Here is a 12,528-nt window from a genome sequence, read left to right on the forward strand (position 1 = left end):
CTGTAATTAACATACTCACATTATTTCTCACAGGATGCTACTTCATTCAGGACACCGGATAGCACACTGAGTGAATGAAGCAACTCAACACTAGTATTATATCATCCCAACTCTAACGGGGTGCTAAGCACTAGTAGCTCCCGATGACATCTGTTTGAGCTGTCAATGCTCAGCACCTCTGAAAATTAGGCCCCCACTGTCCCACGCAGGCTTGAAATTAGTGGATACTTTGGACAGTTTTTGCTTACATCTCTCTGTAAATTTACACACACATAGAACAGGAAACTAAAAGAGCTCCATTCATCCTGTGGAAATATTCTAGACTAGACAAGCCTAGAGTGTCATTTTCCTGCTTTTCCTCCCTCTTCCTACGTGACCTTGGGCAAGTCACTTAACCGCTCTGCACATCAGTTCCTTGTCTGTAAAATAGGAATATCATGCATGTCTGTTTTGTCTACTTAGACTGTGAGCTTTTTGAGTCAAGGTCTGCCTCTTACTCTGTACACAGTCTAAACACGATCAGGGACCCATTGCAGTGGGGTGCCTTTGGGTGTTACTCTAACAAAACAATCATCAAGTTACCTTATTATTTGTTTGATCTGCAATAACAAGCTATTTTCCAGTGTAACGTTCAAAGAACTCATCAGATACTGATTGAACTCCTCAAAGAACATTTCGTTTCCTTCTTCATACTTCCCATAGTTTTTAGAATACTCCTTCTGTATGCAGTGATTGGTCAAATGGCAGGTTTTGTCTTGGAAATTAGCACTATTGTATGGTTCTGAAGAGGTCCGCAGAACGCCTTCTCTGTAGAGGTAGATATTATATTGGTGATCCACTAGAACCCAGCTTCTGAAAATTAGAAGAAAACTAATTAAAGTTTGGGGCTTTTTTTAAGACAGCATATGAGATCAAATGCATGTAATTAGATTTAACAGCCACTTTTCACTCGCGCACATGCATTTTCTCTTCTTTTAGTAAGAACTGAAAAGCAATCTAAGCATCAATAGAAAACATTACCTAATATCAAACTTGCGATGGCCTGGCTCTAACAGCAAAGGCTCTTCGAGATATTTCTGAATCACGTGCACTTGTCCTTGGTCATCTATAAAGTTCAGAAGTTCAGTAGCCTCTGAAGAAATAAGAATGCCTTCACCTAACATGCGAAAAACAAAGGTAAAGCAAAGGAAGTTTCACTTAGATATGATCATTGAAAATAATTACTTTTCAAATGGATTCTGACGTGTGCATACATATATATAGACTATGTTACTGTGTGTCTCTCTGCAGCAGATTTGGAATGATGAACATGTTTAAGAACATGGAGGTAAAATCAATCTTGCTAATAAAGATTGTTCCTCTAGGTCAGGGGTCAGCAGCCTATGGCATGCATGCCCAAAGTGGCACATGAGCCGATTTTCAGAGGCATGTGCAGCAGGAACTCAGCCCCGCCCCTCCTCTCCCATGCAGTGGGGAGCCTGTGCTTCCACTGGAGAGCTTCCCTCTTCCCTGGCAGCAGATGATGGGAGGAGGCAACACTGGGGCTGAGGTGGCTGATACTCCTCAGCGGTGCCTCTGGGGCCAGCCCAGGACTGCATGGCTGCAGCAGTTGCTACAAGAGGTGTGAAGCCAGGTAAGCATCCCCGCTCATGCTCAGACCGCCCCCACTCCAATCCCCCTCCCTCCTCCCCCCACCAAGTCCCCGCACCCCCAGCTTGCTTCAACACCCTCCCTTACTCCTGCACCTTCCTTCCTGGCCAGACACCCTACCCCATCCTGCACTCTCCCTCCTGGCTACACACTACACCCTCCCTTTGTTTCTGCTCCCTTCCTGTGGTCAGACACCCTACCCCAGCCTGCACTCTCCCTCCTGGCTACACACTACACCCTCCCTTTGTTTCTGCTCCCTTCCTGTGGTCAGACACCCTACCCCCATCCTGCACTCTCCCTCCTGGCTACACACTACACCCTCCCTTTGTTTCTGCTCCCTTCCTGTGGTCAGACACCCTACCCCAGCCTGCACTCTCCCTCCTGGCTACACACTACACCCTCCCTTTGTTTCTGCTCCCTTCCTGTGGTCAGACACCCTACCCCAGCCAGCTTCTGGCACCTTACCTCTCACCTAGCGCTCGCAACCTCTTCCCCTTCTGCACCCCACCCTCTCCTCCCAGATCCTGCAACTATCGCACTTGCTGGCAGCCCTGTCTCACACTGAACCCCTCATTTTTGTCCCTACCCCAGAGCCTAAGGGGGCCCATAAAATCCACTAATTCTGGAACCCTAGAAAAGTAAATATGACCTATGGGGAACCCTGAACCTCAATCCTCCCAGTCTCTTCCCTTCACCCAGTGAGGCTGGAGCACAAGAGGAGCGAGGTGTCTCAGTTGGGGGCCACATCAGTGAGCGTTGGTGGGTTTTGGAGTTTTTTTGCTTCTCACTTGTGTGGTCCCCAACTGATTTTTTCTGAGTCAGTGGCCTACGACCCAAAAAAGGTTCCTCACCCCGTCCATAAAGAAAACATTGAAACCTTTTGTGTTAGATATTAATTAATATTTTACTTTATAAACTAACATGAGAAAGTTAAAACTCTCAATCTGTTTAATAATTTAAGTTAAACCGTTCTCCCTAGCTGCAGCTGGTTCAGAAAATATGATCACTGTATCCAGCCTGCCCCCCTCCACCGCCCCCCCCCCCCGCTCCCTCCAGCACACAGATCCATAAATAGAAGTGAAGAATTTAAATCTTGGCACACTACTTCTCACAGAATCATAGTGCTGGAAGCAACCTCAGAAGGTCATCAAGTCCAGCCCCCTGCCCAAGGCAGGGCCAATCCCAACTAAATCAATCCAGCCAGGGCTTTGTCAAGTCAAGACTTAAAACCCTCTTGGGATGGAGACTCCAACACCTCTCTAGGGAACCCGTTCCAGTGCTTCACCACCTTCCTAGTGAAACAGTTTTCCTAATATCCAACCTAGACCTCCCCCACTGTAATTTGAGCCCATTGCTCCTTGTTCTGCCATCCATCACTACTGTGAACAGCCTCTCTCCATCCTTTTTGGAACCTCCCTTCAGGAAGTTGAAGGCTGCTCTCAAATCCCCCCTCACTTTTCTCTTGTGCAAATCTTCTCACTCTTCCCTTCAGCAAATCCAAATCCCTCAGTCTCTCCTCATAGGTCATGTGCTCAAGCCCCCTAACCATTTTGGTCGCCCTCCGCTGGACCCTCTCCAATGCGTCCACATCCTTTCTATAGTGGGGGGGGGGGGGGGGCGCAGAACTGGACGCAATACTTTCTGAAAGGTTGCCAACTCCTGCTCTAGGTACCCAGAGATGTCTATTTTTTCCTATTTCAGGAGGCTCTATTCTGCACACCAAGACATTACTTGGGTGTAATACTGAGTGCAGGGGTGCTACCTGCATGTATATGTTTGCAGAACAGGGTCCCCCCATCTCTAAAAAATTACTTCTCATCTTATGTAACCCTATCACCCTAAAATTAAATCCTCTGGTGTTTTGTTTTTTTTTAAATAGTTATATAGGCCTCCTTTTTGTCTTATCCAGTCTCCTCTTATACAGCATGCCCTCTAACACTTTAAATAATTTTGGCAGTTCCTTTTACATATAGTACTCTGCTGCTTGATCTACATCAATTCTTGGAGCAAACCGTGATCTAACACTGAACTAAGAGGAATCACCCCCCCACCCCACCCCCCGTGGATCTTACCTACTACTCTGTCTTTATCTCCTCCCAATTCAGCCCATAAACCTATGTTTACTGTATCACTGTCAAATCTCTTTCCACATTGCTGCTGCATGATTTTCTCCTATATTCTATTTTGGCTCAGTATTTGCCTCCAGTAAAATATCATGACTCTGTCTAGCACTATACTTATAAAGGTACCGTACACTGTACTCAGGACTGGCGATAGACTTTGTGGGGCCCTGGGCAACGTGGGGTTTGGGGGAGGGGTGCCCCTCAGGCAGAAGAGGCAGGGCTAGGGGCTAGCTTCCCCTAGCAAGCCCTCAGCATTGCCTGGACTGCACCATGTGGAACTCCAGTGGTGATTTAAAGGGGTCAGGACTCCAGCCCTTTTACACTGCTGGGCCCCAAGACAACTTCCCCCTTTGCAGCTCCCCCGCCCCTTTAGCAGTCCTGACTATACCATCGGGTGCCTTGGGTAAAACATTAATGAATTTACCCTCCTAACACCTGTAAGTAGATGATAATCTCTTTTTTATGGGTAGGAAACTGAATGAAGGAAGGAATGGTTTGCCCAAGCAGAGTCTATGGAAGATCCTGGAACTGAAACCCAGATCTTAGTCCCAGCTGAATGTTGAGAAAGACATTCTCTTTCCTCTTGGTTTGTGTCTCAGCTGAAAGATGGCACACAAACAGCACAATGACATCTTCCAACACGTGGCTTTGTAACAGATGTCATGTCTCTCATTGTGGAATTCCCCACACAAAGAGCTCTGCTAGGGAGCAGTACTGCGTGTTTACAGCATCAGGTAGGGTAGGTCATTTGAGGTCATGTATTCATCCTCTCCCCCCAATATCAGACAGAGTATGACAGTTTGTACTTTTAATCAGTTCCCTCGGAGCACAGAACATAGTTCTATGCGGCCTTTATGTAAAGGCCCAAAGTGCAGAGCCATGCGTCTATCAAAATGGTATGTTTCAACTGTGGCTAGATATGATCCGGGGAAAATAATCATTTCACTGTTTTTTTTAAATTCCACAAATCAAACAACAAGAACAGAAAAGAACTGGTGCATCTCAGTGGGAAACAAACCTTTGGCACCAGCAGAGGATTTGGCTATCCAGACGTTCCCCTCCCCACTCTCCTTCCTCTTGTTGTAGGAAGCCAGGAACACTTCCCTTTCATCTGTTCTGGAGTTGTTTATAAGATGGTGAATTCCATTCTGTGCTGGAGCCACTGGAGTCTTTAGATTAGTTGGATAAATCATATATGATTCTGGGAACCATGTGCAGGATTCTGATAACTCGGGGCTTGTCTTGATTAGCCTAGTTGGAAAAGATAATCAGCTCATTAGTCTTGGTAATCCTAGAACATACCTGCTGCCAAGATAATGATAACTTATACTTGTTAAATGTAGGTTAACACAGGCCTCTCTCCTGCTAGTGAAAATGATTAATCCATATTCAATACTAATAATAGTGTACTATATATATTTCTATTAACTTGCTGAAATAGTCTTCTCTTTAAAGCAGTGGTCCCCAACGTTTTGGGGCTGCTGGGCGCGTAGGGGCGGGGCTGCCCAGGCGCCTCACGCCCGGGGCCGGCACCGGCATGTGCTGCGACCCCGGGCAGGGGCCGCCCAGGCACTATGCGCCCTGGGGCCGGCACCGGCATGTGCTGCAACCCCAGGTAGGGGCCGCCCAGGCGCCGCCTGCACGGGGCCGGCACCGGCATGCACCATGACCCCGGGGCAGAGGCTGCCCATGCGCCCGGGGCTGGCACCTGCCGCACGCCCGGGGGCGGGGCCAGCCCAGATTGCTCTGCGGGTGCACCGCGTTGGGGACCATTGCTTTAAAGCTTCTAGAGGGAAAAATTAGTAGAACAAAATATTTTTTAGAAATCGGTAAATATTGTAATACAGTAGATTTGTTGTAAGTTCCTCTCTTCTAAAGATGTTTCTAAGCACTCATTTTTCTAAATAAATGTTGTTATAAATTATTAATCTAGAGCTTTCTATTTTATTTTTAATATTTCAGAATATTTGACACCATTTTGATAAAAGGCAAAAATAATAATAAAATGGTTACTCCAGATAGATACTGCTATGTTATTTGGACAAATCTTTTTGAGAAACCAACAAAGATTTTTCCCTGGAAATCTTGAGTCCTAACTCACAAGCCCCTGCAAAAATTGCTGTGTGATGGAACTTGATTGGGAAAGATGAGGTAATCAGAATGGCGAACTAGGACAGTGGTTCTCAACCTTTTCAAGCATATGGACCCCTTTTCAATCTATTAAAGTTTCACAAACCCCCCTCATTGGGGGCAGAGAAAAAAAAAGAAAAGGGAAAGTAAAAATAAAAAAAAGAAAAAGAAAAGTAAGGATCAGGCCCACAGTGGTGAGCCCAATCCTTATTTTTAAACTTTCCACGGGCTCCCTGCAGTACCGTCGTGGACAACCAGAGGTCTGCAGACCATAGGTTGGGAACCACTGAACTAGGATATTTGGAAAAACAATTTTCTCTAAATGGGAGCCATGGATCCAGTCCAAACACTCTGTTATCAGTGGAAAATTTCCCATTGACCTCAGTAGTAAAGCTAGTTTTACATGCTGACACAAGAAGCAGCTTTGGTGTCTCCTTGGACACATGCTATTGGTTTTACTTAAAGCTAGAACCAAGCGATTTGCTTTATGGCATTTTCTATATGTTTTGTGTTTGTTTTTGGACTATGGTAAATTGTTTTGAAATCCTTTGCCAAAATGTTTTTGATCAGTCACTGGGGATTTTTAAGCAACCAAAAGCACTGGCTCCCCCTTGGATTAAGAGGGAAGCCAGCTTACACTTTAGAAAAGAGACACTGATCACAAAACACAAGCCATATAGAAATAATTTTGTGAATCTCAAGGACTAGTCTATTCTCTGGTATTGGGCATTGTTTACATCAAATCTACATAAAAAAGACCTGCTTGCTCATGAAAATCAAGTCCAGTATCTGCAAACTGAAATGCTGTTTGTGCCCACAAATGACTACATGGGGGAAAAAAAAACACCAGATGCAGCTTCTGAAGATTGCTGAATAACCTCTGAACAGTAGGCTTTTTAACGAAAAATTTGGTGCTTTTACTCAATCATCATACAGAACTTATTTAATATTTAGTTGTATTAGAATACACTAAAAGGTTTCAGTGGAATACTTACTTTACTAAGGAAGCTTTGCGACAAAGCTTGTCCGCTCCCCTGTAGTAATTTACCAGCTGCACAAGTCCAGGTTCATGACCTATAAGAGGAAATACAGAGTTAAGAAAAACTCTTCAGTTAAAAAAAAAGGGGGGGGGGGGACATTGATTGTTGAGGAACCCTAGGAAAAAGAGAAAAAAGTATACCTTTCTGTTATACAGTATTCCAGATAAACATGTGATGCTGCCATTGGGACCAGGTTACACCATAAAGTGTAGCTTAGCGAAGACAATTCTAAGTTAGGTTTAACTATTTCCAGTAGTCAGTTATATGCGCCTTATATGCTTCCTTAGTCTGGTGCTAGTCGTCACTTGTGCCTACTTGGTATTCCACAAATAAGTATATTTCCTAGATATCTGGAATGAACCAAACCTCCTTCCAAAATATCCCAACCTTGCCCCTACAACAGATAGTGGCCATGTGTCATTTGCTCAGAGCACCTCAAATATCCTTAGTTCCCTGAGGTTCACCAGCTAGAAAAAAAGTCTGCCATTTGGTTGTGCCTATGCAAGCTCATAAAACATGTAAATGATATTGTTAGTCTTTAAGGTGCTGCTAGGCTACTGGTTTTAGTTTTTCCAGTTACAGACTAACTCAGCTAAACCTCTGAAGCTTCTGAACAGAAATGGCAGCTAAACCAGATGGATGGGCTAGGTGAGACTAGGAAGAACCTAAATGCAGGACAATGTAGCACTTTAAAGACTAACAAGATGGTTTATTAGATGATGAGCTTTCGTGGGCCAGACCCACTTCCTCAGATCAAATAGTGGAAGAAAGTAGTCACAACCATATATACCAAAGGATACAATTAAAAAAATGAACAAATATGAAAAGGACAAATCACATTGCAGAACAGAAGGGGGATGCGGGGGGGGGGGGGGGGGTAGGAAGGGGGAGGAAGGAAGGTAAGTGTCTGTGAATTGCTGATATTAAAGGTAGGGAGAGTGGGATGTTTGTGAGTTAATGGTATTACAGGTGATAATTGGGGAAACTGTCTTGGTAATGGGTGAGAAAGTTCAAAGACTTGTTAAGTCCTTGTTGGCAAGTGTCGAATTTTAACATGAATGACAGTTCAGAGGATTCCCTTTCAAGTGCAGATGTAAAAGGTCTTTGTAGCAGAATGCAGGTGGCTAAGTCATTTAGAGAGTGTCCTTACCAACCACCACAGTACATACCACACTAATACCAACCCTGGTACCTTCCCTTGCAACAAACCCCGTTGCCAGCTTTGTCCACATATTCATTCTGCTGATACCATTATTGGACCTAACCAAGTGAGTTATAAGATCAAGAACACATATTCCTGCGCATCCAGAAATATAATCTATGCTATCATGTGCCGAAAGTGTCCGTCTGCTATGTACATTGGACAAACATCTCAGACACTTCGCCAAAGGATTAATGCCCACAAAACAGATATCAGACAAGATCACAAAGAGAAAACAGTTTCTTGCCACTTTAACCAGAAAGGACACTCTCTAAATGACTTAGCCACCTGCATTCTGCTACAAAGACCTTTTACATCTGCACTTGAAAGGGAATCCTCTGAACTGTCATTCATGTTAAAATTCGACACTTGCCAACAAGGACTTAACAAGTCTTTGAACTTTCTCACCCATTACCAAGACAGTTTCCCCAATTATCACCTGTAATACCATTAACTCACAAACATCCCACTCTCCCTACCTTTAATATCAGCAATTCACAGACACTTACCTTCCTTCCTCCCCCTTCCTACCCCCCCCCCCCCGCATCCCCCTTCTGTTCTGCAATGTGATTTGTCCTTTTCATATTTGTTCATTTTTTTAATTGTATCCTTTGGTATATATGGTTGTGACTACTTTCTTCCACTATTTGATCTGAGGATGTGGGTCTGGCCCACGAAAGCTCATCATCTAATAAACCATCTTGTTAGTCTTTAAAGTGCTACATTGTCCTGCATTTTGCTTCAACTACCCCAGACTAACACGGCTACATTTCTATCACTATTCTAGGGAGAACCTGTGTGTAGATTCTTGCCTTAGTACCCTTCCTATCTATCGCCTTTGATCCTTATCTGCTTCATTTTAACTATCCAATCTTCAGGTGCTTACTGACTGCTAGTTCTGCCTTCCTGTTTTTCCCTTTGATATTTTCATACTCTCTGCTCCGTGTTTCCTGCCCCCTTCCTTTTTTTTCCTTCCCCCTTCTCCCCTATTTATTTTGGGTCTGCACATCCTAAACTCAAAACTCCGGTCATCTGAAGAAGTGGGCTGTGCCCACAAAAGCTATATGTTTTGTTAGTCTATAAAGTGCTACCAGACCATTTGTTGTTTTTTAAGTTTATCCTGTACAGACTAAATCAGCTACCCCCTGAAGCTTCTAGACTAGAGGGGTTCAACCTGTACTGAATTGTCTTTAAAATAAAGAGGAATCCATTAAGCACATTTTATTGTGTTACTGCTAGAAGAGGTTGCTCTACTGTCCTTTTCTGCCTTTATATTTATACATAGGCACTTTAAGATTTTTCATTAAAAGAACAGCTATAGGCAAAAAAGATGCACAGCAAGATGCTGGAGGGAATGTCAAGCCAAGGGGAACCATTCCTAATGTTAGGAAGCAAATGCAGGCGCTATTTCAGGAATACAGTCCCACATATTTTTTATGGGATTAGACAACTGTCCCAATTTACTGAAAAAAGGAGAGAGCTGTTCAGAACAATCCTGACAGCAGCCATGAAACATATTTCATTGCAAGGGGGCAGATTCTTCTCCCCAGACACATGCAGATCTCTCAACTTCCACACACTGCACTCCCTGGAAGAAGGCACTCCGGCTATGTCTAGACTGCAAGCCTCTTTCGAAAGCCTCTTTTGAAAAAGAGCGTCTAGACTGCAAGCAGTGCTTTCGAAAAAGCAAGCCGCTTTTTCAAAAGAAAGCAGCGAGTGAGTCTGGATGCTCTCTTTCTAAAAAGCCCTGTTGGCATTCAAGAACGCCTTTTTTCGTAAGAGCACTTTCGAAAAAAGGCATTCTTCCTCGTGAAATGAGGTTTACCGCCGTCGAAAGAAAAGCTGCGTTCTTTCGATTTAATCTTGAAAGAACACGGCTGCAGTCTAGACGCAGGTGAAGTTTTTTAGAAAAAAGGCTACTTTTTTCGAAAAAAACCCTGAGTCTGAACACAGCCTCCCATAGGATCAGCAATGACTCTGCATCTGTTCTCATCATTCTTCAAACTCTGTTCCCCTCTGGGATCCTGCACAACAGCAAATGCAGCCTAGGTTTGCCTTCATTTCTCTCCCCTGAAAGTTTTAAGGCCAGAAAGGACCTCTGAGATTATTTAGTCTGGCTGCCTGCTTAACCAAGACTAGAATTCCACCCACTGATTCCTGCATCCAGCCCAATGACTTGCAGTTGAGCCACAGCACATTTGTAGACAGGCCAATCTTAATTTCAAGACTCCAGATAACTGAGAATCTACCAGCTGCCTTGATAAATTGTGTCATGGTTAATTACTGCCACTTACTAAGGTGTGCTTCAGCCTTTGCCTGCTGTATTGAAGAGCCATCTACTATCAGCCATCTTCTCTCCATGTAGGTAATGATGACTTTTCAGTAAAACACCCCTCTGTGCTAAGAAATGCCCCTCTTCTGGAGGGGAAAAAGGTTCTAGGAGCAGTAGCACAAATCCCTGGCAGAAATACAAGGCTGTAAGAGAAGGGAAGGGATGCCTTGGGTGGTGCAGATGCAAAGGATTTGCATGATGATGTTCCTGTTACTTTTAACAGGCCCCCTGGGATCTAACAGGGTGTTTGTGTTGACAGTGAACCCCGTCTATGGAAAATCTGTGAGAGGCCTGTAGAGTGTGCTTCCACGTAAGTTTTCGGGAGGGGCGAGATGGGAGTGGTGGCACAAGGAGAGGCCCGGTTATATGACTGGAAAACAAATATCTCCTATAGAAACATGGCTGGCAAAAATGACTTATTATGAGCACTGCTTTAACAACTGAACTTTCAGAGGAAAAACACAGCTAGTAAGAAACTAGTTAAAATAAATTATCTACCAGTTTGTTAGTAGCCTAACACACTGCCTCAGTTTTGTTGCATGTTCCTAGCTCATAATTCTACTGCTATGCAAAGTTGACAAACAATTCTGGCAATTTCAACATTTTCTTCAAATTTTTATCTAAAATTTTCATTTTGGGGACTTGTGTTGGTGGCTACATATTAGTGAATCATGGTAGTATGTCCTACCAGGTGTACAATTCCCACTATCAAACACCATAAATTAGTCACCATTTTTAAAAAATGAGACACCGCTATAGTTTCTAGTTCAGTAAAATATTTTTTTAAATTTGGGTTACCAATAACCTTGCAGATCAGATCAGCAAAAGTTTAATTGCCACCCTGCTCAAGGGGAGTTAAGACTACACTAGGCCAGTAACTATAACTAGCTGTGACCTTGCCACAAGCTGTCAGGGTAAAGAGCGGGTACCTACGTTTTGTGCCCAGGTTGGTAAATTTCTTATGACAATTTTGTAAGATGGCCTCAAAGCTTACCTATTTGCACCTACAGTAGATGTGCTGGACCAGCTTAAAGAGTGACAGTTCAGCTTACTTCTGTTTGCGTCACTGCTAAGGAGGGATTAAATAAAATCAAACAATCTGCTTTCAATAAATAAAAAAACAAAACCGCCTAATGGGATGTGAGGTTCAGGGAGTGGGATCAGTCTTTCCACAGGACACACCACTTCTCTCCTCTAGCATGTCCATTGCTAGACTTGCAGAGCCAAACCACATGGACTTAGAGGGCTAAGGGAAGCCTGTCACAGAGCTACGTCCCCAAGCCAGTTTCCATGATGTTTATTTTCCTGCCTCTCTCAGTAATGGATTCATCTGAGGAAGTGGGTTTTACCCATGAAAGTTCATGATTCTATATATTTTGGTTAGTGTCTAAGGTGCCACAGGGCCACTTATTTCTAAAGTTACAGACTAACACAGCGACCCCTCTGAGTAATGGATGGCGTGCGCCTGGGCACTGCACAAAGCAAGCACAGATATGGCTTTTGCTCAAGTAGTAGCACTGAAAGTTTTTCACTGCAGTACGGCTGAGTTCCACACTAGACTCTTCACGGCCAGTTCTGAATAAGAAGAGTGTTTTAAGGCCTTCTATTCCTTTGGTTCACACCAAAGTGAGAACTCTGATTCCTTCCCACCTCCCAGTGCTTACACAGCCCATTCACTGTGTCAATCCCTGCTTTCTAGCAGAAGAGAAAACCTTAGTTCTATGTGACCCCAGGCAGGGTTTTCGGTAGCAAAGCAGCATTCTTCCAGTGCTGTTAGACAACACAAAGGACAGCCCTGAATGAACCACACCTTCTGAGAGCAAGATACTTGCATCTGAATACATCATGACTGCTTAATCCAGTACCCACCATCTCCTGAAGAGAAACAGGCCACCATGCCAAATTCTATTCAGAACTTTTATGAGTCATTTCTCTGTTCATTGGGCCAAATTCAAAATGATACATTAACTCAAACAACAACGACAAAAGGGACACGCTTTCATAAAAAATCCGGGCAAAGCTGTTTTATAAGAGGATCTAAAAACTGAACAA

The 12,528-nt window shown here is 43.9% G+C and overlaps 1 protein-coding gene across 4 annotated transcripts in view; it reads right to left on the minus strand.

Moving 5' to 3' along the window:
- The window catches only part of TTL (tubulin tyrosine ligase), a 36,769-nt gene that overhangs the window by 18,210 nt on the left and 6,031 nt on the right, over positions 1 to 12,528 (minus strand). For all 4 annotated transcript variants that reach the window (XM_075925899.2, XM_075925897.2, XM_075925896.2 and 1 more), the window contains exons 2-5: positions 6,899 to 6,977; positions 4,792 to 5,024; positions 1,021 to 1,156; positions 583 to 852 (exon numbers count right to left, since the gene is read on the minus strand). In XM_075925899.2, coding sequence (XP_075782014.1) covers positions 583 to 852; positions 1,021 to 1,156; positions 4,792 to 5,024; positions 6,899 to 6,977 — 718 coding nt within the window. The remainder of the gene's footprint in view (positions 1 to 582; positions 853 to 1,020; positions 1,157 to 4,791; positions 5,025 to 6,898; positions 6,978 to 12,528) is intronic.

The sequence above is a fragment of the Pelodiscus sinensis genome, chromosome 3, assembly GCF_052426305.1.
Source record: "Pelodiscus sinensis isolate ZL-2025 chromosome 3, ASM5242630v1, whole genome shotgun sequence".
Lineage (NCBI taxonomy): Eukaryota > Metazoa > Chordata > Testudines > Trionychidae > Pelodiscus > Pelodiscus sinensis.